General features: G+C 46.6%; 3 protein-coding genes and 1 long non-coding RNA gene across 23 annotated transcripts in view; 2 read left to right on the top strand and 2 right to left on the bottom strand.

Annotated features, from left to right (window-relative positions):
* Positions 1 to 27,311, top strand: part of LOC109371702 (uncharacterized) — a 51,298-nt gene that overhangs the window by 8,930 nt on the left and 15,057 nt on the right. For 2 of the 14 annotated variants that reach the window (XM_019624478.1, XM_019624404.1), the window contains exon 4: positions 23,178 to 24,191. The exons of the other annotated variants lie outside the window; for them this stretch is intronic. In XM_019624478.1, coding sequence (XP_019480023.1) covers positions 23,178 to 23,625 — 448 coding nt within the window. In that variant the 3' untranslated portion in view covers positions 23,626 to 24,191. Of the gene's footprint in view, positions 1 to 23,177; positions 24,192 to 27,311 lie in introns of those variants that run through there. 14 annotated transcript variants of the gene reach the window in all.
* On the bottom strand, positions 444 to 10,690 carry FABP2 (fatty acid binding protein 2). Its single transcript, XM_019625038.1, has 4 exons — positions 5,613 to 10,690; positions 4,231 to 4,403; positions 3,188 to 3,295; positions 444 to 2,764 (listed from the first exon to the last, which is right to left on the bottom strand). Exons 1-4 carry the CDS (start codon positions 5,677 to 5,679, stop codon positions 2,714 to 2,716), a joined length of 399 nt encoding a protein of 132 aa, XP_019480583.1. The 5' UTR covers positions 5,680 to 10,690; the 3' UTR covers positions 444 to 2,713.
* LOC109372253 (uncharacterized) lies at positions 11,032 to 20,211 on the top strand. 2 transcript variants are annotated; one of them, XR_002122028.1, is made up of 2 exons: positions 11,032 to 17,418; positions 17,592 to 20,211. It is a non-coding gene; the product is annotated as an uncharacterized LOC109372253 (long non-coding RNA). The 2 variants fall into 2 exon arrangements; XR_002122023.1 differs by having other exon boundaries at positions 11,032 to 17,422.
* The window catches only part of PDE5A (phosphodiesterase 5A), a 119,347-nt gene continuing 110,280 nt past the window's right edge, over positions 18,245 to 27,311 (bottom strand). For all 6 annotated transcript variants that reach the window (XM_019623990.1, XM_019623914.1, XM_019624299.1 and 3 more), the window contains 3 exons: positions 26,911 to 26,985; positions 24,198 to 24,281; positions 18,245 to 22,352 (listed from right to left, as the gene is read on the bottom strand). In XM_019623990.1, the coding sequence (XP_019479535.1) occupies positions 22,215 to 22,352; positions 24,198 to 24,281; positions 26,911 to 26,985 (297 nt within the window). In that variant the 3' untranslated portion in view covers positions 18,245 to 22,214. The remainder of the gene's footprint in view (positions 22,353 to 24,197; positions 24,282 to 26,910; positions 26,986 to 27,311) is intronic.

Here is a 27,311-nt window from a genome sequence, read left to right as displayed (position 1 = left end):
ATGTCAGATAGGAAACGGGGGATCTGATCACAGAGGGCCTTCTAGGCCACCGTAAGGACACTGGCTTCTTCTCTGAAGGAAAAGGGGGGCCTTGCAGTGCTTTGTGCACAGGAGTGACATGACCTGAAGCCGATTTTAAAGGCTCCTGGCTGCTGTGTTGGAAAAAAGACTGGCGGGGCGGGATAGGGACGGTGGAAGGAAGGAGGCTTTTTAGGGAGTCGGTTCAGTCATCCATGGGAAAGAACATGGTGACTCAGACCACGGCGACAGCAGGGGAGTGATGGGAAGTGGCTGGCTTCTGAAGTTCTATATGTATGTGTTATGTCTTTAAGTTTTTGTTATGGAAAATTTCAAATGCATATAAAAGTAGGGAGACAAGTTTAATGAATTCTCATGCTCCAAGCAGGTACGCAGTGAACCTATCATGTGTCTCTGTGTGTCAGGCACTTTCGACAGCGGCAGCCATCGTCAGCTTGTGACCAGCCTTGCCCCATCAGCACCCTCCACCCCACTCACCCCAAGGCCAGATTGGGGGGAAGCAATGTGAAGTGAACCCTGTGTTTCCGGGGAAAGTTGTCAGCTTTTACTACTCCGCTGCTTCTCCCAGGCCCTCTGTTCAGCTGTGGACCTGGGGCCCCTGCCTGGTCGTGGCTTCATAGACTCGTGACTCACTCACCGCCTGCCTTTGTCCTCTTTAAACTTTTTCCTTCCTACCCATGACTGCGTATTTGTCAAATTGAAACTCCCTAAGAAGAGGTTCTTCTGGGTTCAGTTAGTGGCGTCGTTCCTTCTGCACAGAGGTCATTAACTGGCCAGATTGTGTGGGATCGGCCGCTCCTGGTCAGGCACCCTGCTGGTCAGTCCAATGGCATAAAATCAAGGTCAGTGTCCTCGAGAGGGGTTATAGCCATGGCAGTCACTTAGCAAATGATAGGCTTCTCTCCAGTGCTAATAAATTGTGGAGAATTTAATACTAGAAAGGATACAAATTGTGAAAAAAAGTGAGCCTGCAATGAGGCCAGAAATAGATCCGTGTCTAACCACTTCATTGCCACTGCTTCAGGTTGTGACCTGGATCATTTGCAGCGCTATTCTGGGGTGCCACTAAGGAACTAAGGGATATTTTTTCCTTAAGATATTTTTGTTTATAACAGGCTGAGTAATAGCACAGATCATAATGTACCAGGCTGAATGTCAAGACCTACATTTAATGTCTGTCTTCGCCATGGACTCCCTACAACATTGGACAAGCTGATAAACTTCTTGCGCCTTAGTTCCTCCATTTTCACATGGGATTAATACCTGTCCTTTTTCTGTTTTACATATATAGACAGGTAAGATTAGAGAGGTAAAAGTACTTTGAACCTGTATTTTAAAAAAGCATATGAAAGTCTAAATAATTACTATTTTCTGTGTGAAATTTTTAATGAAGTTATAAAACGAACAGGTGGATTTAAGTTGGTGTTTTTGCGAAAGGTTACGTATTCTCTAATCTGTTCATTTCCATCATGTACTCAGATGTTTTCTCTCTACATTGTAATGTTTCTGCTGTAAACATAGCACTTAGCACAGGGCCTGGAACGTAGTGAGAACTATGTAAAAGTTAGCTGTTACCTTCATCCGTGTGAAAAAGAATTAGTCAAAACAAAAGTTCATAGAGTTAAATTCATAAAAAAAAATCGACCTCCCTCTCCACCCCTTAATACACTCCCTCCTAAAATGCAATTGCTTGAAGTACATAAAATAGTGTATCATGTGAGGGTATGAATGAAAGAGAACATTTTGGGCCCTGGCACATTGGCCACGTGTTTATGAGTAAAAGGGGTGGCAGTTGAAGGTGACATTTCCGGTATCTGCCAGCCCAGCATTCTGAAAGGCTGGCAGGGGGCCTGCTGGATCAGGGTCCTGTGGGGTGTCCTAAAGTCCCCGGTTTTGTTTTCTGAGGTTCAGACAGAGGAGGATAACAGTGGAGAGAGGGAATGTAAAACACTGGAAGTTTCTTGGTGACCTGATTCTTAGCCAGGTCTCGAACTGCCAAAGGTGTGGGAGATGTAATGCAGGTCTTTCGCTTGTACGTCATTCGTTTCCTATCGTATTACTCAAAGTGGTATGTGTGGGAAATACACATTTCCACACCCAGAGAGGAGGACTGGGAGGAAAGGCAGAATGGTGGCGACTGTTGGATCCTGGGCTTATGGGAATATTTATTTTGCATTTGCTTTTATTCTTCAGTTTTCTGGTTGAATATGTATTATTTTTATAGTAATTGATTTTTACAGAGGAAAATACTTAAAACCAGTGTAACATTTTAAAGACCCCCATGCAATCTATGTCTTTAGTTTAGCAAATGTGGAAAAAAAAACAAATAGTGTATCTATACACACATCCATGTCACATAGTTTGTTGTTGTTGTTTTTGTTTTTAAAGAACAGGCTACTTACAAAACAATGTAGGGACAACATTTATTCATGTGTTTTGAAGAATGTGACAGGTTCTTTTAGAACACCAATAAATGTACATCTTAGAGATATAAACCAGGTTAAATCCTAATTAGCTTTTACTTTTGCTTTGGCAAGACTGGAAATGTAAGTGGTCCGTGTTATAAAGGCCTGATTGGTCAGTAACTTAAGACGGGACGAGGACAGAACAGGGCAGTGGGACGCTTCAGACTCGCCGTCCCGTCTGCGTTCTGGGTTGGGCACCGAGACAGCACTCATTCCTTCTTGAAGATCCTCTTGGCTTCTACTCCTTCATACACGTAAGTCTGAAAGGTGTTAAAAACAGAGGAATTCCCCATTAAGATTTAAGACTAAGTTAAGAAAAATATTAGATTAATATAACATTATAGCTTTAAAATGAATTTGTAGTATTTTTTCTTGTACTCAATAGCAACATTTTATACAGATACAGGATACACCCATTTAAAAACACGTTTTCAGGTAAAGTAGGCATCAATGTATTTGACATATATATAAGTTCTCATCAATATTTGACATATATATATATATATATATATATATATATATATATAAGTTCTCTTTAATTCAGAAAACATATTTTTAAAATCAGAAGATTTATGAGAAAAGTAATAGTCTGTTTATTGAAGATATAACAGCAACCACAAAAATAAAATTGTATGTAATTATTTTTTCCTTTGGGAAATAGCTATAATCCTTTTATAACTCACCTGGACCAGTTCACCACCTACAATTTCCCGGACAGCATTCAGTGCGTTTCCATTGTCTACCCGGTTGAATTTTCCAATGAGTTTATTTCCCTCTAGGCTCCAGGTCCCCTATAAAAGGATAAAAATAATCATAATACAATAGCACATGGTAGGGTCTTACATGTGTCAGGTGCTATTCTTAGTTGTACAGATCTACTTCTTCCACCTTCACAGTGACCCTGTGAAGTAGGTATTATCACCTCCATTCCCCAGATGAGGAAACAGACACAGCGTCACCCAGAGGCACAGAGCTGGCAACCAGGGTACCCCTCTCACCCAGCATTTCCAAGTGCTGAATTTTACTTTTCTAAATATTTCATGTTCAAAGGGTGTCCTAAATTTAGTCGCAGTTCAAATTAGTTTCATGGAGAGGTTAACAACCCTGTGCTTGTTTTAATTTAATTGTTACAGTAATTTTAAAATGGCCATGATTGAGCAAATATTTGACAGGTTGTCATTGCAGACATATATACTTTAACTAGAAGAATTCTAAGGACGAAAAACTTGAAAAAAAATCAGTTGAAACATGTGACTCCCAAAATTTTATATCTTAAATATTAAAAGGTGTATTCCCAAAGACCGACAATGTAGCATTAGACCTTTCCATGTGGTTACTCACTCATTCACTAATTTATTTATTTATTTTATTATTTCAGTTACATTTATCAAAAGTCTGTTATGTTTAAGTTAGATAACTCAAAGCTTTTGCTGCTGTCAGTATGTGAAATGAAAAACACTGAGTTTTAGTTTTCTTTATGAATAGGTCTATACTCAGTCATTCAAAGGATTTTTTCTAATTCTTATTGTTCAATCCAGATTCCTTATAGCTGTGTATGAAAATAAAAATGTGTAAATACTCTGCCAACTTGTGCAATATCTAATGTGGATAAACTTGTAAATGAAAGAGACCTACATTAACTAAACCATCCAGAGACAGAAAGCAGAGATTATTGTAGTATTGTATAGAAAAATCAAGAACCCATTGCTTATAAAAAGTTTCTTACAGTGAGTTCAGTTCCGTCTGCTAGGCTGTAGGTAAAAGTGACACCAAGCTCAAAAACAATTTCAGCGGTTCGAAAAGTGCTTGATTCTTTGACCGTGAATTTATTTCCTTCTTGTGTGATTATCAGCTTCAGATTGTCATGAGCTGCAAGCTTCCTTTTTACCATGTTAATACCTGCAAAGGGAAAGAGATTGGATAAAGGAAAGGCAGGACGCCACAGGAAGTCTTTCTTTTTCAAAGTTCCATTTTCATGAACGAATTGCTAATATTTGGAGTGTTAGGGGAAACCCTGAAAGCACTGCGTTTGCACAGAACATTCAGGTGGCTTCTGCAAAACAAGTTCAAGCACAAAGCCCCAGGGCACTGATTCCAGCTGTTTCTCCAAAATTTAAGAAAAATTAAATAAAGCATAGCATTATAGAACCTCACAACTGAGTAACTTTAATAAAATTATCAAACGTTTTGTTTCAGTGTTTAGTAAACCAAACTCCATAAAGGGCAAAGGAAGGATTAAAAGGCATATTCATATATTTATAAGGATATGCAACTTGAATTCTGCATACACGGTATTCTTTTTTCTAATGTCACTTTGCTTTCCATAGTAGCTTTAAAATTTGAACTTCTTAATTCATTATCTCTGCTCTTTGTGACATTTCTGACTCACAAAAATGAGAAACTTAGCAGTTATTACAGGTAAGTTCATTATTGTAAAGTATATCAATTCCATAAAGTTGCACTAAGAATCCCTGAACTGTAGGTGATAATGGATGCAAATTTATATTTTCAGGGAATGACACAAATTTGTTTAGCCATTTTGTTGCAGTGTATAGGCTGCCAGGTTATTGGTATAGATACTAAAATAAATTAAAACCATAGAAACTACATAGTGTCATGAGAGTATTCCAAAAGTTTTATAGGTCAGAGGAGAAAAGAACTAAGTCTTATTTATTCAGTGCTGTGACTTTCGATAGCACTCTTTGCTGTTAATTTATTAGATGGTCTTTGCGTTTCCATCCCCTAGAATTCAATGTTTTGAAGTCTAGAAGTTATCATTATGCACTGCTATTTTTTACTGTCTAAAAAAAACCAAAACAAACACACAAACAAACAAAAACCTGTCAATTTTCAGTGATACAGGCCTAGTCAGCGGTAAACCTGACTGAAAGCTCTGGATATTTTTTGCGTTAGATGAACACGTGAGACTCGCTTCTTCCTCTAAGAGACAGTGTGTCTCCCTAATGAAGCAGGAAGGGCATGGTTTTCGCTACCGAACCGGCACACACCCTGGCTCCCCCCTGTCCAGCAGGCACGTCCACATGCGCAGAGCTTCAGAGGGAGTTAGAAAGAAGGAGAAGAACAAGTCTGTGAGAATTAAGCCCTTACCCATCTTCTCCATGAACTTGTCATAGTTCTCATTCCGGTCCACCTTCCAGGTGCCATCAAACGCCATGATGCCCCGTCGAGTCAGCCTCGAGACAGTCCAGGACTCGGATCTGCCCTGAGCAGAGAATTTATTCTATTTCTTATCTCAGAACCAGCTTCATGCTGTGATATGGAAGTTTAAAGTTCAAAAGTCACCAAACTCCACGGACGCCACGCCGCTGGAGTGGTGGTTGTTTTTTTTTTATAACTCCTTAACTCTTCTCCCGAAATTCAGCCGAATGAAAACATAAGATGCGTATAGTAATGTTTTCTCTTGAATTACAATTTCTGGGCACATTTCTTTCAAGAATTAGCATGCGTGGTGTCTGAAGATAGATTTTCTACTCCGAGTTCAAAGTGCACTCTGCTGGAGATAACATAATTTAGAGCGTATATCAAATACCATCTGGGAAGTGAGAGCCCTGGCGACCTGTTCCCTTTTTACAATTGCAGTCACCTCGTAAATAAGGCTTTATGACCAAATTCAACTGACAGGTTAAAGTTAATATGATATTGAGACTGAAAATGTATCGATTTTTCGAAGGTGTCCTTTTGAATTGCGTCTTGGGGTTGCTACAGGTTTAGTTAAATATCCTGGTACCTGGTGAAGCGCATGGCACGTAGCAGGGACTCCTTCTGTTTCAGTTTTGGTGAGAGGCCGCTGAGAAGAATTTCAAGAGGTAGAAATGTGGCTGGAAAAGTCCCAAAAGAGAGAGAATTAGCTTTAAATGTCTGCCATGTGCAAAGAACATGAAAACCAGACGTTAGCTCTGCTTCCTTTGTTCTGCTCTCACCCCCAAACCTGGTGCAATCAGAAGCCAAAACGCAGTATGCGTGTGGGGTACAGGATGGAGTGCCGCTGGTCAGCACTTAGCTTCCCCACTGCGGGCTCCAGCCCCGAGCAGGCCTGAGCTGGTGGAGGAGAAACCTTTCCTTAGCATGAAGGGCCGAGTTTTGATTACTGACTAGCCTGAGCATATGAATTACTAGAAAGAGACACTTATTGTGGGTGAAGGTGACCAGAGACCGCTTGTTAAGTATGAGACGACCGGGTGGGTGTGCCCGAGGTTCCGTTCAAGGGTCTAGGGAAGGACGCATCTCACACACCTGAACAGGACCTGTGGGAACAGTGTCAGGTTCTTAAACTTGATTGTATCCATCGGGCTCATTCTTTCGGCGGAATTGCCCCCCTTTTTATTTCATCAAGCAGAGGAAGAGCAGCCTCTGCCAGCCGCCAAGCGGTGTGGACAGAGCGGAGCTGACAGAAGGCCGTCTGCGTCCTCCCCTCTCCTCCAGGGCAGAGCCGACCAGCAGCCCGGCCCAAGAAGCTCCTGGGGTGTCGGCACGGCCTGCATGCAGGCCCCGGCCCCCAGACACGTGCTTTCTGCTGCTCAGGTCCCCCCTGGTCGCCGGCCGCTCCCGGAAGCCAGCCCTGAACGCCCAGGAGAGGGTGGTCGGGTTAGTCTGCTTCAGAGCACTGACCTTCCAAAGGTCTCAGCATCACTCATCAGAGCCGAAAACCGCTGAGTCACATAGCCAGGGAGATAGCAGTGTCATCACCAAGTCCAGCGGCATCGCGGGCAGGGCAGTGCGATGTTTCTAGCTCGTCTCAAAGGACTAGCTCTCTAGAGGTCGCAGAAATCCTTTGCTCACTGTACGGCAAGAAGGAAAGTCTTTCTGGAGTATATATGTTTTAATATCCTTTATGGGAAACAGCATTTTCAGGCCTTTTCTAATTCCGTCCGAGTTTCTGAATCTGGCTTTTCATCCCCAAGTTGGTAGACTTTAAAGGCTGGAGAAAAACAGTCGTGTGTCAGGGCTAAATCGAAGGGTGTGTGGGACCGACGGGACGGCCTCAGCCAAGCCTGCAGGCTGCGGTCCACCCCCAGCCCTGAGCAGGGCCAGGGGCCTCAAGTCTCCCACGGACTGCACTCTGGTTTCGCCATGAGCCGCTGCCTTTTAGAACTGTAAGACTGGCTACATTATGTCGTAGATTTTGTACCTGAGAAGGCTGGTTGGTTTTCTTCGAAGAAGACAGAGCTAGAGCCCTGCATGGAGGGGTATCCACCAAGGAACGGGGCGTGGGGCCCCCAGGCTGTCGTTCATTACTGACCAGGCAGCCTTTCTGTAGGATCCTTGTGTGGCGCTGAATGGCCTTGCGTGAAGGACTTCTGACCCCTTCACGTTCTGTCTCGTCTGTGGAATCTGAGTCGGCCCCCTCATGCAGTTTGCGGGGGAGGCTGCTCTCCTCCTGTGCCCTCACCTCACACGCAGGAAGGTGGGCGCGCGTGATCTCAGCTCCCGGCTACCATAGCCCGCATCCCAGCCACGTTTCCGCCTTTTATTTATTTATTTTAAGAAAGGCTTTCCTTTTGAGCCCATTTTCACTTGGGTGTCGCCTTCCAGCCACTTCATCATGTCATCTACCACCTCCCCCATCTGTCATTATCTATCTGTTCCCATCTAGCTTTGTCATCTGCCATCTATCACTGAAAATCTTGGCGCCTGGCTCATCACCATCCTGAGTGACCTCAAAGTCCATGTGGATAAGGCCTTGTCACTCTGGCCTCCCGTTCCTTAACCTCCTCATCTCTACGCTTTATCCAGTTCCATCCAGGGCGCTAAGCTGACACTGGCCACCCCTGTGACGCTGAACAGGCTCTCTGGGGCTCTGACTTTCCGTCCTCTCAGCTGCCGCACTTGCTCCCACAACGTCCTTCATAGCAACATGTTCAAGTCGCTCCTGTTTTAAGAAAAGAACTCTCCTGGGTTCTGTTGATGTTTCTAGAACCTACTCAGTCTTCCCGCTTCCCGTTATAGCTGGGCCACTGTCTCCACGGTCTTACCTTCCCAGCACAGCTTTCACATTCACCACTCCAGCAAAACGACTTACTGAGGTCCCTGATGGGCGTTTGGTCCACAGTCCCATGCACACACCGGGCCCTTACATCATTGCCGCATTTCAGACCACGGACGCCTCTCTCTTTGAACTTTGTCCTCTTCTTTTCTTGACTCTTTCTTGCTGTTCTTTCCTGACACCCCTCTTGTTTCTCGGAGCACGGGCAGCTCTTCCTCAGCTGACACCTTGCACTTTGAAGTCACATCTTAAGGCGTCTTAATTCCACACCATCTCCCCGGACCGGGCCCTCTGTTCCCTCCCCACGTCTTCAGCTTGCCCCCGTGTGCCCCTCACATTTTAAGGTACAGCCCAGATCACTCGGCTGCCAGGTCCCTATTCCTTAGCAGGTTCCCCACAAGCTGCAGAGGAGCGGGACTTTCCATCCTGCCTGCTTCTCTCCTCTTGGATTTCGTGTGTCAGCGAGTGATGCTGCTGTCCTAAGGGTCCTTCTAAGGTCTCTCCTCTCCCTTATCCTTGGCTTTCCATTTATCAACAAATCAACTCCATTTTTACCCCTTAAGGTCACTTATGTGTACCTTCTTCCTTCGTATTCCCGATTGTCATTGTTTCTCACCTAGATTACTAACTGGTTTTCCCCACTTTGTCCCCCAGAATCCATTTTGTCCAAAGAATTATCTTTATAGAATGTGAATCTCGTCACATCCTGCCCTTGCCTGTTGTCACTCAGGGATCCCCTATCGCCATCGGCATACAGTCCCAAATCCCTCACCTCTCCCGTGGAGCCCCTACTGCCTCCCCTGTGGGGTGCTGGCATCGCACACATCTTTGCCCGCTGTCTGTCCTCCACCCCCAACCCGCACGTTTCCTTCCCAGCGCCCACTCGGCCTGTAAGGACTGGCTCACTGCCACCTTTCCAGCAAGCCAGCCTTACCCACCTCCGTCCCCTGGCCTGGCTGGCGTGTCTTCACCTGTGTTCTGATGTCATTATTGTAACCCCTCCCCTTTACAGTTACTCTGTCCATTGCAATGGTTTGTTAACCCATTTGTTTCTTCCAAGAGATTTTCAGATTTGAGGTCAGAGATGACACAAAATGTGTACAGGTTTTGTACAACATGGTTCCTGTTTCCTAACTAAAGTCTTTGTTGCCCATTTGCAAGTGTCACTTGTTTCCCACTCGGGTACAATGTGTGAGTGACTAGCTACCAGGCTGTGTAAGAGTGAACAGGATCCCACCGCTTTCCACCCTGATGCGCGGGGTCCTGGGCCCACCAGTGTATGTGACTCCCGGCCGACGTGGCAGCCTGATCCAGGAGCCCCCACTTGCAGGCTTTTCCAGAAGAAAGTTGACTGCAGATAATGGACCCCAAAGCTATCTAGTTGGCAGAACACCGCACGGGGCTCATAGTACATACGCTGTTTTGTAAACGCTTTAAAAATTAACTATCTTAACATTTTCTCATTTCATTAAATATCCTCTACATCATTAAGAAAACTTTTAAATTATAGGTTAATGAGCAGTCAGTGAACGTAACTTACAAATTGTTAAAAGGCATAAAGAAAAACTTAATCAAGGACCCCTAATCCTACCCGCTGGACATAATTACTTAATGTTTATGTGTGAGTCTTCTAGTTTAAGTATATGTTTGTTTATGTGTACATGCATATTTTCACATATTCCTATGTGCATGTGTGTATATATGTGTACACATATGTATGTATAGGAAATACATGGGTATACGTACGTGTGTACTCACATACCTCCACACACACCTTCATTTGGCACCAAATATAGAGGGGTTTGAAGGACGCATCCGGAAGAGAAGGCTAGTTACATATTACTGTAACCTTGCTAAAAATGAAGGCCTGAAAACAAGACGGTGAAAGTTAAATTGGAGAAAAGAGAACCCCAGATGTATGGGAATGCCCTAGGTGGCTGTCAGAGGCCAGCTTAGCAAACAGGACAGTGGGTGCCACTGTGCCAGCTGTGTGGTATCTCCCAAGGGTATCAGGGCACAGGGTTCTCTTTTCAGCTAGCTTGTCTGTAAGGAAGAGGGACCTTTGAAACACAAAGTCCCTGAACATTAATCAGACATTCAAATTTTCCCCTGAGGAACATTACACTTTTCAATAGGAATTTGCTGCTTTTTTTTTTCTTTTGTTAAAGATTTTATTGGAGAATTGGGGGAGGGGAACAGCGCTGGGGAACTGGGGAAGGGGAACAGACAAGTTGCTGTCCTTTTGTTCTTCAGTCTAGTTGTGGAGGACGTCGCTTCACTGGCCCATGTTGGTATTGTGATCATTGCGCTCTTCCCGGGCGAGGCAGATTGCTCACCGGCCATTGGACGGCCGCTCATGGTGGCTCACAGCAGCTCACAGTAGCTCATGGCAGCCCACTGCAACTGGGACTGCAGCCTACGCCGTCACCAGCCACCCATGGCAGCTCAGCTCCAGGTCGAGCTGCTGTTCACCATCCCAGCTGTAGAGAGCGCAGCATCATGGCCCTCATGTAGGATCTGAACCCCGGGCCCTGCTGCCCAGAGCTGGCGTCCCAAACCAACTCTTAACCAACACGCCACCGGGCTGGCCCAGGAATTTGATTCTTAAATCATCTACCTGTTAAGGACTCAGATTAATTTAAATAGAATCACTCTTTGTAATAACTCAATTGGACTCTTACTATCTATTTGCCCATCCATCCTTCTGTAACCGTAAGATGAACAAACACAATTACGGAGTTGGGTTTAACTAAAATAGAAATTCAGTTTTGTCTTTATGGTTCTCTGGGAGAAGGTTTTTTTCCTGTGCCTCTTTGAAAACATAGGCAGTTCCTTGATTTTCTGACCATGCAAGTGATAAAATGTTGTCTCATGGCCTCCAGGTTGCACAGCTCCAGGGTCACCACTTGCATTGTAATCTTCCCTAACAAGTCACCCGAGCCCCTCAATAGATTATAATGGGAATGGTTGGCAAACGTGGGCTGGAGGCCTCAGGTCACTTTAATATCAAAGTCATAGTTTTAATTCAGTACTTAGAAGTGTTTTGTCTAATACAGTAGAGAATGCCTTACTCTCATCCCCACCCCCTCCATGCCAGGGCCTCACGCAACCACACCAGCGATCTTCGGGGAGAGGGTGCTATAACCTTCTGGCCGAGCCCCTCCAGGGTGGACGGGAGGCTGGAGGGCAGAGGGGGCCCTCTGAGGGCTCTGGCCTTTGGCCTCACTCCCGGCGCCCCAGGCTTCTGCCTTGGGCAGCTGGTCCTAGGGCTGCATACTGCCAGTGCCCCGACCTTCTCAGTCCCGCTGCTGGCACAGGATGACGTGTAAGTGGCCCTGGACCGATGCTCTTACCACTGGCTGTCATCCAGTCCTTAGCATTGCGGACTTTTGACCCTCTGTTAGAGGGGAGTGCAGTGCCGTCCTGGTTCCCTGCTGCCATAGCCTCCTTCTCGCAGGCACAGGTGAGGGCCAGACATCACTACCTGTGCCCCTCGGTCAGGATGGACCAGGGGGAGCTAGTGCGGCACAAACCCTGAGTACAGAATTGGGGGGGAGGCAAAAAACTCAGCAATCAGGATAGATGACATTTTAATGAAATATGTACTTGTTAAAATAAATATTATTAGTGCAAAAAACATGATGAAAAAGATATCAGATTTTTAAATAAAGACAGGGCTAGTGCAGGAGACACTGATTCATGTGCATGTGTCGGGGTGCCCTGCAAACAGCCCCCAGCCCTGTCCCCCCCGTAGCACATCTCTCCTTCCATTGAAATCGTCCTCAGAACAACCCTCTCACTGCCTCCATCTTGTATAACTGGGTTGAAATATAGGCTCTGTGTTCTAACAGCTCACTTTGAAATGTGTTCTGTAAATTGTTGTATGACTCAAAATATTCAGTTTAAATTTTTATCCATCCACCCACCCATCAATCCATCCATTCATTTATCGGGGTCATGGGTGAAGGAGGCTAAAGATAATCTTCAAATGCTGGCATATTTAATCACTTTTAAGAGACGGTCTATATATACGGATGGCTGTGAAGTGGAAATGTGTACAGTTACAAAGGGAATACCTCGTCTGCCTCACCAGCTGGGCCCTGAGCACTGGTGATGTGTAAAACTAAAGGGAGTCGCTGTGCACTTTGCTCTCCTGTTGGAAAGGCCCCATAACCCATGCCATGTCACGGCTCCTCTGTCCTGCTAGGATCCCCCCTGAAACAGCTCATGCGAGTTTCTGACCCGTTGTCAATATAAATGGAGGCTGGCCTGCAGGGGGAAAACGGCAGCTGGCCCTGTTCAGAGGAGACCAACAGCCTTCAAGCCAGTGAATTGTCAGTTCCTTTGTAAAGGGTGTTTTTATAATCACTCAGCTGTCTTAGGGGTAGCGTTCACAGGACTCTGTCAAGGAACACAGAGGTGCATATAGCATTGCAGGCATTGAGGTGGTTTTTTGAAACTTATTTTCAGAGATTTTTAAGACATTTTTTAGCTGGTGTATTACAGGGATAATTGAGTCAATAAATATTTGTTATCTGTTTAGTGTATGTGATACAGAGCTATTGGTGCCAATGGTCGAAGGTAATTGTCTCAGATCAACTCAGGCACCTTTGACCGATCTGTGTAGCCAGGTCTAAATGAGCACGTTTCCCTCTGAAGTCCAACTGCATTTTATCTCCCCGATAAGTGTTCAGTTGTCCCCTGCGTCAGCTGTGTCAGCCTGGGTCATCTGCGAGACACTGCTCCGTAAGTACAGCCTGCGATCTATGTGGCTTCATAAACTCAAGTGTAACGTGCTGGCCACAGAAAGGAGGGTTTCATAGCACCATTCCTGCTTGGAACAGCATCATTGGGATTTGGATTAATTGTGATCCAAAAAGTTGTCTTAGCTCACGGCGTATGACCTCTGAACCCCCAAGTGCCAAAATCTTACTATGTAAAGCAACCCCTGTGATACAAAAGCAGACAGATAAACTGAATCGCATGTCACACCATGCTGCTGTCCTATAATGTACTGTCTGAAGAGGTCTTGAGAGTCAGCTCCTGTTGCCTCAGACATGACAGTCCTCCCAACTGAATTCCGGCAGCCCTCCCACAGGGAGAGGCCAGCCTGTTCAGGAACGGTCGGCCGATGGCACCTGGGAGCCTCTGGCCTGTTGCTGGCAGCGGGCAGGTCAGTGGAAACAAACGCGTGTTATGAAGTCCACATCTCTAACGGACGTCTTCCAGAAAATAAAATGGGATTTCCAGAAACATGTGCAGGCTTCCTCAGTGCTTGTTATTAACATGAGCACTGACACAAAGAGTGCTTTTCACACACACGGGACAAGGAATCCTCGGGGAAAGTCCCCCTGAGCCCCCCTAGCTGAGAGCGCAGACAGCACTGCAGCCGTGGGGTGCTCTTCGAGACACCTGTGAGGGCGGGAGGGTGGCCCTGGACCGGGCAGGGGACAACCGAGCCTGTGCTCAGAGGACATCGGGAACTGGGACAACCCTGTAAGAGGCCCTCACTTAGACAGGGCTGGGTCCTTGTGCCCACATCGACCAGTGATAGGATGCAGGCTGCCCCTGCAGAGAGGGTGTAACCTTGAGCTAGGCAGCACCCTTAGGCCCAGGACAGTTTTGGGTAGGGACCCCGCTGGGAGCTGACACTGTGCAGTCAACACTTCAGACTGTGCGCCTTGGGGCTGCGAGTGTGGGGCCTGGGGGGGCTGGGGTGGGTCCGCAGTGGAACAGCAGCCCTCCTCTGTGGCTTGCTGACACTGTCCTTGTGTCTTGGCCTCTGGGGAAATGACATTTCTAACGTGCAGAGGCCACAGCTGGAGGGGCAGGAAGTAAGGGCGACAGGGCCTTTTGTTTTTACTCTTACTTATCAGGCCAGATGTTCTGCCTGTTGAGGGCAGAGCAGCCTGTGATGGTTGTTAAGAAGTGCACACTGCCGCCTGGATTAATAAGTGTACGCCGTCTCCTGGATGCTGTCGCCTGGATTGGTAAACTTACGCTGTCACCCGGAGGCTGACGCCCACCCGCAGTGCGAGCAGCTTTACTCCCTCAGGAGGAATCCCTGACAGGTTTGTGGGCCCATGGCCCTGAGAGCTTCAAGGCCCACCGCTAGCGGCCGCGTCCCGCCTCCAGGCTGCGCGGAGCGCTGTCCTGTCCCGTTCCGAATCGTTGGCTGCGCCTGGCATCGGGTTGGTGAGCCCAGGGGCCCTGCCCTGGACGACTGGATTCGATCATGGACTGTCCTGGCTAAGAGCTGGTAAAAAGGGAAACTTAAATGTCGCCAGGAAATCCCAAAGCCACATCGTCGCGAACACCTGGCGATTCTGTAGTGGGGGCTGACCCCCAGTGCCGCGGGATGGCTGACCATCCCAACAGCAATGCGTCTGTTTCTGTGAGGTCGGCGGGGCCAGCTCGGCCATGGGAGCAGACTTCGCAGGGTGCTGACCTTCTGCCTGGGCTTCCCCAAGTGAATGATTAACTGGCTGGAGTCTCATTGATGGTTAATGGCTGTTATATCAGCTCTGGGGCAGAGACAAGAGCTTGGAGGGTTCTGCTGGGTAAGCAGATGGCAGCAAATAGTGTTCACCTCAGCACCCCTTTTATCTCACGCAGTGATAGAACGATGATGGGCCTGTTTCACGGGGATGTATGGCAGTGACATGGAGGCGGGAGATTTGGATGGAGGAAGAGGAGTGGGCGGCATGAGTGGGCCCGCTAGGAGCAGCCCCAGCTCTGAGCGCCAAGCCCGCCTCTGGCACAGGTGTCTCAGGGCAGCACAATCAGCGTGCGTGCGTGCGTGCGTGCGTGCGTGCAGGCCAGGCACGGCGCCCGTGGTGTCTGCACGGCTCTGCGGGTGTCAGCTCCCACACGGCGCCCTGGAGTGACCTCTCAGAGACTGTGACCAGCCCGCTGGGCCCAGGGACTTTGAAGCCAGATCTGAGTTCATATCCCAGCTGTGCCGCTTGCTAGCTGTGGCTCTGAGGAGGTAACCTAACCTTCTCTACCTGGTTTCCTTCCTGAAAAGGGAGGTACAACGACCTGTTAATGACATTGTCGGAAGGAGGAAGTGAGTTCCCCAGCGGGAAGGGCCTGCAGTCTCTGCTCAGTGGCCTTGGCCTCCCTTCTCTCCCCCACCTGCGCCCCCTCCCCCCCTCTGCTGCAAGGCCTTTCTGTAACAGGACTGTCCTCGAGAATTCTGTAGGAAAAGGCCTCTAGGCGTGAAGTCGCCTGCCCATTGTGCCCAGGACACAGCGGCTTAGCTCTTGGGGGCCAAGTGAGGTGCGGGGCTCAGGGCAGGACTGTCCCCTGGGCCTCCTCTGGGGCCAAGGCACAGCCCCCTTCTCATCTGGAGGTGACCCCAAACTAAAGCAGCAAGGAAGGCCTAGCTGAGGGGGGACCAGCCCTACCCCAGATGCGGGCTTCCGTGTGCCTGCTTGTTTGTTTTTGCATGTAAAGCGTTTTCTCCACATGATCCTTGGCCTCTGGCCTTAATGCCTTCTCCCAGCTTCTGCCCACGCAGGGTCACTCCACCAGTGGTTGTTAATTTAGTAACACAAGCCTGGTTATTAATTGACTTGTTTTTCGCGGTAGCAAACAGGTATTTTTTTCTAAAAAATTGTTTTAGTTTTCATTTTAAATTTCAGCTCTTGTCCAACTGAGAATTCCTACAATTCTGTGTTGGTTTCTCTACTGCCCTTCTGTGGGATTACCTTCTCCTTTCCTTATAAAAACCCCAGTTTTATGTCAAGTGAGAAAGGGTGGGAATCTACTCCCACTCAGTGCCTGTTGAACACCCTCCTGTGTTCAAACACCTGAAAACAAATGCGGAGGTGCTGGCGGCTGGCGGCTGGGGGTTCAGGCAGGTGTTTCTAGGGGAGGCGAGAGTCAAATACGTTCGAAGGCCTAGTGGATAGAGCCAGGATAGAAAAAGCAAGAGGCTTCGAGGAAAAAAAAGGAATAATGATGGGACACAGCTGTGCCTGCATTTCCCAGACGTGTACTCCCTGTGCTGGCAGGCTCAGGGGAGAGCCCTGAGCACCGGCTTCTGCTGGCTCCTCCGGAGGGTGTGCAGCGGAGGTCGGTGCCGGCCGCGACTCCGCCTTTCCTCCTTCGTCCAGGTGGATGAGTGAGACCAGGGCAGTCTTGACCTGCAGAGAGCTGTGTGGTGAAGGCGGACGCTTGGATTGGTGTTGTATGAAGCTAAAAATACTCCCACTGGGTGAGGGGAACAAGGATAAGAAGGCAACTATGGCTCTAAGGGTGATCGATAGGAGCTAGTCAAGTTGAAAGCTATTGTGACAGCCCATGTCTGTTGCTTTACCCTTCCTAGCCGTGCAGTCTTGTCCCATAGGTTAGAAAGAGGCATCGTAAAACATGCTATTGGGAGTGCTGTCAGGTGGCTGAAAGAGTCAGCTTAGTTGCTGTTTATTTTATACACACACACTCACACACACACACAAAATGAGGCAAGCCGGAAAAGGGAGTGATGCATGCCATTTAATCTGTCAGGTTTCTTTTAATTCAAATAATTATTATTTTGATTGCATTCGTAACTCTTGTGGGGTCTCTGCTTTGAACAAATGGTTTGTGGGTTGGAAATGTACAGGTTTGTTTTTTTTCCTTTTAAGCCTGAATATAGCCTAAAGTCAGAGAATAATCTCTGCAAGTTCTGGGTGTTTCTGTTAATGTTATGTGCCTTAAAACCGTACCCTGGCATTTGCAACATCAAACCGAGGCACCTGTTTGCTATCATGGCTGATAGCAAGAACGTGGGTTCAGAAGGGCGGTCAGCAGCTTCTCTCTCCTCCGGGAGGAACCTGATCTCCGTGGTCGGAGTATTGAGACGCCTCGGCTGATGACTGTTTGTTTGGAGGAAATCATGAAGAAATGATCTCTGGACAAAGGGAAGTGAGTAAGTCTTACTTCATTGATTTTCCCCCCACCATTTTTCTTTAGTAAAAATCTTTTCCTTAGCAGTTTGTTCCTTCGTCCCCAATAAAGAGGATGGCTTCTGGCGCCCTCTGGGGGTCAGAAGATCTAAAATCCTGTTTTAGATGAGCTGTCATTTTGGTTGCCTTCAGCTTTGTGAATTGCGACAGCCTCGCTACTGGGCTCGTCTAGAACTGAACAATGACCGAGAAAGCCAGAAAGCCAGCAGCCCTGCAGCGCAGGTGTCTGGGGGCCCCAGCCATTACAGCTGAACCAAGGAGTGTAAGCTGTGGAAACCCGCACGCTGCGAGCCTGCTGCGCCAGGTAAATCTCGTCTCGGATGCTTCCCGCCAGCCTGTCTGATCCACTAAGAATGGCTTTGGGACATTTTACAGTAAAAATGAAGAGAGAACTGAGTGGAGTAAACATCTGTTTTGAAACTAGTCAGATCTGGGCTCGGACCCAGCTCAGGCCATCTGGCCAGAGTGCCACCCTAAGCGATGGCTCCTCAGGCAACACCAGGCTGGTAGCAGCCGCCCGGCACAGACTTGGGGTCTTGAAGTGACGTGTGAAAAAGGGTGCCCTCAGGTCAGTAGTGAAGGATATTAACTAGAAGACTTAGGGAGTCTAGGCTACGGAGAGGATTCTGCCAAACCTCATGTTTCCCAACGAGAGGACCACAGCTTAGCTTGATTGAAGTCCCTCAAACTATCGGGCCCATTCTCCTGCCTGAAATCCACACCCCCTAGGAATCCCCCGCCCGTAAAATTCAAAGCCCCTAATAATCACACCATTCTCACACCTATTCGTCCATTCTTTTTATTTTTACAAAGCACAGCAAAATGAGGAAACAGCTGACAGGCGAGGTGTCCGCCCAGGGGACAACCCCCCTGACCTTCTCTTGGCCTCACGGAGATCATCCAGTGAGGACTCCTTACGTGACTGCCTCTGAGACGCTTCTCGTGGTGGGAGAGGAGAGACAGAAACGGGCATTCACAATTCTTTAAAATGACTTAAAAGCTAAACATAATGTCCATCATAACTCCTTTATCCTAGTACAAAAATAGTGCCAGAAACTATATATTTGTTCAAATATATTGAAAAGGTATAAGAATACAAATAGGTATTAACAGTGGCCAGTGATGATTCGTAAGGTTTTCTCTTCTTAAACTGTAATAGAAATGTACATTTTCAACTATTTACATCACTTGCAGTCACATTCATTCAGACATGTTTACACAGGCTTTGGAGAAGTGTATGGACGGGAGGGTGAGCCGTAAACCTTTTTTCCTCGCTCCCTGTGGTGGAGCAGAGGGTCAGAACGGCACAGTTTAGCAGACTGGGAACCCTGAGCCATCTCCCCCTGACGAGCGTGCGGAGAAACTGCGTCCCCGTCCCCGGTGGAACACACGACTCCGGTCAGCTGTCGCTCTTTAGATGAGAGCCTGTCAGGCCCTCAGCAGGCTGAGTGAGTCCTCCGAGCAGGAAGACCAGACGGTCACGAACAGATTCTTAGAAAGTTCCGGTGAAGACGCGCTTGGGAAGCTGTATAATGCATGTTACAGAGGAAAACCAAAGTACCCTGATGCAGCCTAGGTGTTCACGTTGTCGGCAGACTGTCTGCTGAGACTGAGCCGCGTGGGGTGGCCGCCCTGTCCCACGTGGAGACAGTGCCTGGCATGTGGCAGGGACTCAAACGCATCAATGCACCTCTGATACCGAGCCACTCAGTTCTACTACCTTGTTGTCACTACAGCCATTCACTGGAGATGATGGCAGTACGCTTGGCCCCCACTCCCCGTAAACCAACCTTGTACACACAAAACAAAGCAGTGTCGCTTGTGATGGCCTGTTAAGCTTTAGGAGTACAATTGGGTGAAAAATAGGAAAACTGAAAACCAAACCGAAGTGTTCTAACATCTGTGTTCTATGCTGAAAATAAAGGCACTTCGCTGCTAGGCAAGGATGTGCCTGTTGGTCAGGCTCCTCCCGTGTTCCGTCTGCAGATGTGCTGGCAGGGGACACGGCTCTTCACACCTAAGAGCTCGGTGGTGACATCGCCACCCAGGGTCTATCCCTCACAGAGCTCTGACCCCACACTCAACAGCCACCTACATGAGAAGCTGCATAGATGTGTCCTTCGTTTTTCAGTCTGGGAAACTCAGCCTAAGAAATGCTGTGTGGGATTAGATCGCCGGGCTCTGTGGCCCATGTCCCATCTGACAGTGGTGTCCAGGGCCCAGCAGGGCCAGCCTGGTCACTGCCTCTGTGACACCCCCTAACAGCACAGCTTGTTCGGACGTGTGGACATGCAGGGACCTACCAAGTTCCCACAGGTGTGATGGCAAAAGCCAGTCCTCTGAAGCCACAAGGCCAGGCACGTTCACAGACATCATTTTGACAACTTAGTAATTGAGTGGGGCCTTCGGGCTGAAAACGGAACTGAAATGGCGTCATGTGACTCAGCTATGACAAAAACAAAATCTGCAACAAGCGGTATAAATACAGGGGGTGGTGGGGAGGGCTAGAAAGTTAGTTTTTTTCCAGCTTAAGAAGATACCGGGAAGGAAATATTCACATAAGAACGAAAACTCTGATTTGTGCCCATGTACCATATATGAAACCATGTATGGAATGATTTTCCTAAAACTTATTTGAACCAACTAACCAGTCCTAAAGAAGTACTTCTGTACGAACCAAAACACCCAACAATAAAATAGGCATGGCATTGCCCAACTTCTTTTAATTTCTAAACTAGTAAAGTAAAATTAATCATGATCTAAAGGTAAACCAAACAATTTCTAATCTAAATATGTCTCTTTGCTTGTTAAAATGACACACGCTCATATATCTTCCATTGAGTATACTATGTCTGTAAAAATCTCAGGGACATATACCAGAGGGGTCTAAACAAACTACTGAAGTATGTGACTACAGATTTTAGCATAACTGCTAAGTCACATGTATACAATGAAAAGATAGGTTATTAAAGACGGTTATTCTTTAAACAGTTTTCTGCACTAAGGAATCACATATCATGCATAGGTGAATACCAGTATGTGGGCACATTGTTTCAGCGACAGTCTGTAGTTTACACACCAGTGCCACCAAGAGGTAACCTTACAGATCTCATCTGTATGACATAAAATAAAAATAGAATAACATTCTGAAAATACAAGTAGTGTGAGAATAGCAATACATGTAGCGTTAAACGGCGGATACCTTTCTAGGCCGCCTTCACTACTACAAAATAACGGCCGTACAATTTGTTTGGCCCACTCACCCCCCCCTTTACCTGACTGGTAAAGAATACAGCTACATTATGTCAAGATACATATACGTACTTGATTTTAAAAACTTAAGGAACATGTTGAATTTTAGGCAGTTTAGAGAAAAATGACACGAATGGAAAAACGTGTTTTAGTGAAAAGTCACTGAGAAGGCTGCAGTGCCATAACCCCGAGATTTTCTATCCAAATTACTGATAGAAGCTCAGAAACTTTTGGGGGTGGGGAAGGGAGTTAACCAATCCCACAGATAGCTCTCTTCCTACTCACACTCCCTGGTACTGGGAGATTTTCCTGTCCTGCCTGGAGACCTGACTCTACTTCTCCAATACTCACTGTGCGTTAGGAGCTCGCTTGCAGGAGAGTCCCAGTGAAAGGGGCTCCAATTCTAAGAACACGTTAACGTTTTCTAAATGTACAGAAAGCCGTGAGAAGTAAATACCACCACGTCCAAGCGAGGGTCAGGGTTCAGGGTACGTGCCCCAACCGCTGTGATTGTGGGGTGACTAGTCCTACAAAGCAAACAAGGCACCTGTCAGTCACACAGTCAGTATGGTCTCAGGTTTCTTACCCTGCTGCTCCCCCGATTTCATTTGTGACCCCAATACCAAGGATAGCCTTCTGCTGTTTATATAATTAAAACTTTGTACTTCATTTGACAAAGAAAAATAAAAATGGATTTGTTTTGTATCCTCTTCTCTACAGCCGTTATCTCACTTTAGGTCAGTGCTCCAATTATCACATTTTTCTTGCTTTCCTGCTGAGATTTAAACTGTTCACTTATGAACTATGGTTTGTAAGATGAGCAATGAGGAAGTTACATAAAAAGAGGAATCAATATTTGAAACACTTACTGCTTCTCCAAAGTGTCTTCCAACAGAGCCGACACACATTCCACTTCTGGATCCCACTTGTCTCAATAAAACCAGTGATAATTAAATGACACCTTTGCTTTGCAATACCGCCTTACAGTACCTTCTGTTTGTGTCAGAGTTTTTACTTTTGTGTTAAGGTGATACATCATTGATAAATGTCCCCCCTTCCCCTTAAAATACACTCAACCCACAATTTTTCTCTATCCTTTGAAGGTTTTAAATGTCACAGATCATATTCAATTCGCTCCTCGCCTATTTTCAAGAAAGAAAAGATTCCAAACATTCTTGAAAGATTGGTAATTCCCAAAACACAAAACCAATGATTTAAAACCTCCCAGCGAAACCAGCAGCCCCAGTGCGGGGACACAGCCCGCACCTTCAGTGCCCAGGTGGCACACGAGCCCACGTGTCAGTTAGCTCAGCTCAGCTCAGTGGCATAAAACAAATACACAGAAATACAGAAGGGTCCCCTAAAGACACTGCGTGCTGTGCTCTCAACGTTGTGCAAAAATAAAAATACAGCAGTGGACGCACACACACCACACCTGGACGGTGCCCAGCGCCCCGGGCGGACGCAGACTGCGTCTGGAAGCCGCGCACACACGCGCGGGCCTCAGCTGCGCTTGGTCTGGCCGCTGGCCCCGTTCACCAGCATCTTCTCCTGCTGCTCGGCCAGCGCCTGCCACTTCTGCCTGTTCCTCCTGCAGCCGTCCAGCAAAGGGAAACAGTCCTGCGATACGTGGGTCAGGGCCTAAGGAAAGCGGGAAGCGCACCATGAGAGGGCAGGCTGGGAGGGGGAGCCCTGGTCCCAGGCCGGCACCCGAGGGCCACCCCCACACTCATGTCCGCGCAGGCCACGGTGGGGCTTCATGCCACGTGACACAGATGGAGGTCATTTAGGATCTAGGGGTGCTTCCTCTTAGGGAATATAGACCAGAGCACACCCCCTCCAGCCAGCATCGCTGAGCTCTGCAGGCGGCTGGGCGGATCTGCTGGGCAGGTGGCTTTCCCTGACGGGGGCTAGTGGGAGCTGCTTCCTTTTGTGTTTTTCTATAAAAAGGTGTTATACAATGTACTTAAATCCAAGCGTATAATCAACATTAGCTCATAATTCTGTATGGAATTATTATTTACCAACTACAGTGCCACGAATATTTTGATAAAACAATGTTTAATGCAAATTTCTTAGAGAAACATTGACTTAAATACCCAACAAGGTTATGTAATTTGTTACTATTTTGCAGTCTTCAACAATGTCATAGAAAAACGTGTGGCACAGAAAGATGTACATTATGATATATTATGAATTGCAACCAGCAACTTTTGTTAAATTAAAATGGCATAGAGTGTATACACTAATGTGTTAACAGTTGGCTGTCTCTGAGCAGTGGAATTATAAGTGATTTTATCTTTGTATAATGAGAACATTATTCTGTAATAAATATTAGTAAACAATACATCTCAATATGCACAGAATTTAAGAGCAGATTCAATGACACGGATCCTTGCACACAAATGAAATGGCAGAAAGATAATCTCTATCATGGGTGATCTGTTATTTTGGCTCTATTTCCAGAAACGAGAGAAAATCAAGAGAGACATTAGTGTCTTCAGCTGAGGAACTCCTAGTCCCATCGCTGAGGAGAGCGTCTGCCGTGGGAAGAACAGGAATCCCGGGGTGGTGGAGGTGCTCTGAGGCCGCCTCCGCAAAGAAGCAAACAAGCAGGGCAGCAGAGACGGACGGATGGACGGGCAGGAGGCAGCACACCAGAGCGCCTTCCCCTTCCCGCTGCTGTCTCCTGTCCGTCCCTCCCTTTTCTCCTTGCAGGCCCCAGCGTCTTTATTTAGCTCTTTTGATGGCTAGAGCCCTGGACTCAGCAGAGAACTGGGCTCGTGATGGGCTGTGCGCCTGGGGCAGCTATGCCGTCCCCGGGAAGACGAGCCTCACGCTCACTTCCCAAATCTGGGAAATGTCTGGGTTCCGAGGTTCCGGGCTTCCTCCTGGAATGGCCTGGACATTGTGATAAGTGCATGGGAAACGCTCTTTCACCGAATAGTACTTAAGATAGTTTCCTACTGAAGCTTTTAAAAACGAGGACAGCATCTACTTTCTGAACTTGGGCATAAACATCTAAACTAGTAAATTGGATGTTTTAGGTAGAATTCTTTATATAAAAAAATAAAAATCCCAAACAGCGGGTATATGGACATGGGAGCTTGCAATATTCTTCCAGCCACCTCCTTTTAATCCTCATAAAATGTTCTTAACAATATTAAAGCTACACTGTACAGTGAGAGAGGTGGGTAATTACTTTTCTTTATTTAGGCCCAAACTTCCACTTTTTAGTGTTAACGCAGCGTGCGCAGTCTTCTTTGGTATTCTATACGAGAGTTTGCCAGAGCCAAGCACACAGTAGGTAGTTATACATTAAGGAATTAAGGTTTTTGAGAAATCGTGTTCCTTGTTCAATGCACACAGCATGTTCACAGGCGAAAGACACGATAAATATAAGCCTATTGTTAGTCCCTTCAGTTTATTTAGGTTTTCATGCCTAACAGTCCAAGTGTAGCAAGTCTGTAGTTTTCATATAAATACCTCATACAGCTGCAAGCAGATGGCATCGATGAAGCCGACTTGCATACTTGGGATTTTGTTTTTCTTCTCTCTGTTCATGAGATCCTGAAAACACAGAAACAGAGACACAGATGCATTTGCTGAAAGAACACAGCTAATGGGCTCCATAAAGACGAGTCGCTGGGGCAGCTGAGGAAGGCCTCACATCTACCTCTCTGCCTCCTGACCTTTGAGGGCCTCCCGGACTTCCCGCCAGCACCATGCTCAGGAATGCCCTGATTCTCTGCCCTGTCCGTCCTGGCTGTGACAGTCCCACACCGTCCCCGGAACTAACCACCGACTCTGAGCCAGCCACTGACCTAGACTTGACACTGGCCCAGAGTCGATCTATGGCCTCAAGCTCACTGGTGAAATATTGGGTTGTCAGAAAAGTCATGACGTATTTTGTCTATGTTTTTCAAAGGTCATTTATTTATATAAAGAACAAAGATCAATCAATGATATATTGCCCGTTTTGTTCGATAACCTGTTGCCATCTTTCAGTGAGCTTCATAATTCCTCTTTCATAGAAGGACCTGTCTTTATTTGCGAAAAACTGAACAAGGTGCTGATTTATAGCCTCATCTGAATTGAATGTTATGCCACACAAGGAGTTTTGAAGACAGCGAAACAAGTGGAAGTCTGATGGTGCAAGGTCAGGCAAGTATGATGGGTGTGGCAACACAGCCCATCCAAGCTTCAATAATTTTTGATGGGTGATCAAACTTGTGTGTGGGTCTTGTGTTGTCGCAATGGAACACAACTCCTTTACAATTAACAAGCTCTGGACGTTTCTGGATGATGGAGTCATTCAAACTGTCCAGTTGCCAACAGTACACATTTGAATCGATTGTTTGGTTCCTTAGTAGGAGCTCGAAAAATACGACACCTTTAAAATCCCACCGCACTGAGAGCATAACCTTCCTCTGATGAATGTCTGCTTTTGATGTCATTTAAGGTGAATCATCACGTTGGGACCAAGACCGTTTGCACACCACATTGTTGTGAACAATCCACTTCTCATCACCAAGTTATCAGTCGCTTCAAAAAAGGATTGCTTTCCTCATGTTTAATGAGCATATTGCAGGTGTTTATACGTGCCATCAAATGAACTTCTTTGAGTTCATGTGAAACCCAAATATCGAGCTTGCTTACGTATCCCAGCTTCTTCAGGTGGTCGTGAACGCTTGAATGATGGATGTTCAATGTTTCTGCAATCTCTCATGTCGTGTAACATGGTTTGACTTGATCAATGCCTTTATTTTGTCGTCATCAACCTCGGTGGGCCTCCTTGACTGAGGAGCGTCATTGAGATCAAAATCACCAGCACGGAATTTCGTGAACCATCGTTGGCACTGACATGCTTGTAGAGCATTGTCACCGTAAACTTTATGCAACTTTTCACAAGCTTGACACGCGTTTTTCCCTTTATGGAAGTAAAACAGTAAAATATGGCAAAAATGTAGTTTGGTTTTCCATCTTCAACTTGTTGTAAAATCTCCAAAACTCAACCAAATCGCTCAATTTTTTTTAGAATGAAGCTAGAACTGTCAGCTGTCAAATGACATAGCAATAACATAGATGCGAATGACTCTAGTACTTCCAAAAATGAGCTAGTGCCATCTGTCACAAACATGCGTCATGACTTTTCCGACAACCTGATACAATCAACCACTGACGTGTATTTGGAACACACAGGCTTGGAATCGTCGCTGATATGGAAGCCGACACTCCCAGGGCTGTAGAAGAGGTGCTGGGGCCACAGTCAATCACCACTCAGTTCACACAGAGGGCGTTTTGCGTGCGGATTGTGCAAATGCCGCTGCCGCTTATCCCAACAGCTGGTGACTGGAGCACCAGGCGAGCCGAGCCCAGCACATCCATGGGAAGCAGTGAGTCTGCTTGGAGCTTGTTTGAAGTGAGGCAAACTCCTTTGCCATGGCCATCACAGCCACCCACCATGTCATGCAGCTTCTGAGCAAGCCCATCTTACATGACAGAAGCCCGAGGGACATACAAGATGTGTGCAGCTGAGGACAAAGAGCAGAGTGGGGGACTGCACACAGGAGGGGCCCCTCTTAAGCACACCCCGCTTAACATGGGCTCAATACATGTTCATCTGAGTCAGAAAACACCACTGCTTCATCGTCAGGAGAAACTCATTCCAAAAGATAGCAATGATTTCAGAAGAATCTTTTTCTTCTACTTCACAGATCCATCCTCTATGTAAAAAAGAAAACTTTGAAAGCTGTGGGCCCTCAACACAGCAGTTCTGGGGACATATCCTAACAGAGCATGAACACGGGCACACGTTGAACACAGATGTTTGTCACAGTGCTGTATGTAGCAGTGAACGCTGCAAACATCACATCCAAGGAAGTGGGTACATTCCAGTTACACCCGTTTCTGTAATCATTATGCATAATGCACAGACGCGCATCTGTGAAAATGAAAAGTGGCTTACGACAGTTAAATGGAAAAAGCAAATTACAGAAAAGTAGGTATAATATGATGACCCAAGAAGTCTTTTTTATTTGCTTATGGTTTTTGTAATAAACACGTATACTTCTAATAAGAAAAATGGTTTAAAAACTAAAATGAGAAGTTTCATCCCTACGTAAAGATCTCACTGAAGCAGAAAGTTTACAATAAGAAAGTACCTGACTGATTCCTGCCAACGAGGCGCCATACTTACAGCAGGCTCGATGTTGAGTTCTTTTCTCTCTTTGTCTCCTTGGTCAAAAAATTCAGTCGCTACAAGCTCTGCTATCTGAAATGAACAACATGTGAAGTTTTGGCGATTGTAAACAAGACTTTGAATGAAGATAATGCACTCTCAAGTCTGTCGCTTTCAACCCCATCATTCAAATTAGAATACAGCAGTGATGAGGACTACAACCTGTACTTCATTTGCTTTAAGTGTGTGGCTAACCACAGAGGCTAGAGTCTGTAAGAAAAAAGCAACACGGTCTTTCAATTTAGCACTTAGTGGGAACAAATGAGCGTGCCCTGTGCCATGCCAGGTGCTGGAAGAGCGCTGCCGAACAGGTGCATCCACTGCAATCCACTGATACGCCTTTTAAGCTTTGCAGGGTC

The sequence above is a fragment of the Hipposideros armiger genome, unplaced genomic scaffold (assembly GCF_001890085.2).
Source record: "Hipposideros armiger isolate ML-2016 unplaced genomic scaffold, ASM189008v1 scaffold_1, whole genome shotgun sequence".
Classification (NCBI taxonomy): domain Eukaryota; kingdom Metazoa; phylum Chordata; class Mammalia; order Chiroptera; family Hipposideridae; genus Hipposideros; species Hipposideros armiger.
Note: the sequence above shows the minus strand (reverse complement) of the source record. Positions and strands in the feature narration are given on the sequence as shown.

What these genes read in the sequence shown, in the direction of transcription:
- FABP2 (XM_019625038.1), bottom strand. Translation starts at nt 5,679, where the DNA reads ATGGCGTTTGATGGCACCTGGAAGGTGGACCGGAATGAGAACTATGAC. An exon ending in CAAGTTCATGGAGAAGATGG is followed by an intron (nt 4,404 to 5,612) that starts GTAAGGGCTTAA and finishes TTCCCTTTGCAG; the next exon opens with GTATTAACATGGTAAAAAGG. An exon ending in TAGGTGGTGAACTGGTCCAG is followed by an intron (nt 2,765 to 3,187) that starts GTGAGTTATAAA and finishes AACACCTTTCAG; the next exon opens with ACTTACGTGTATGAAGGAGT.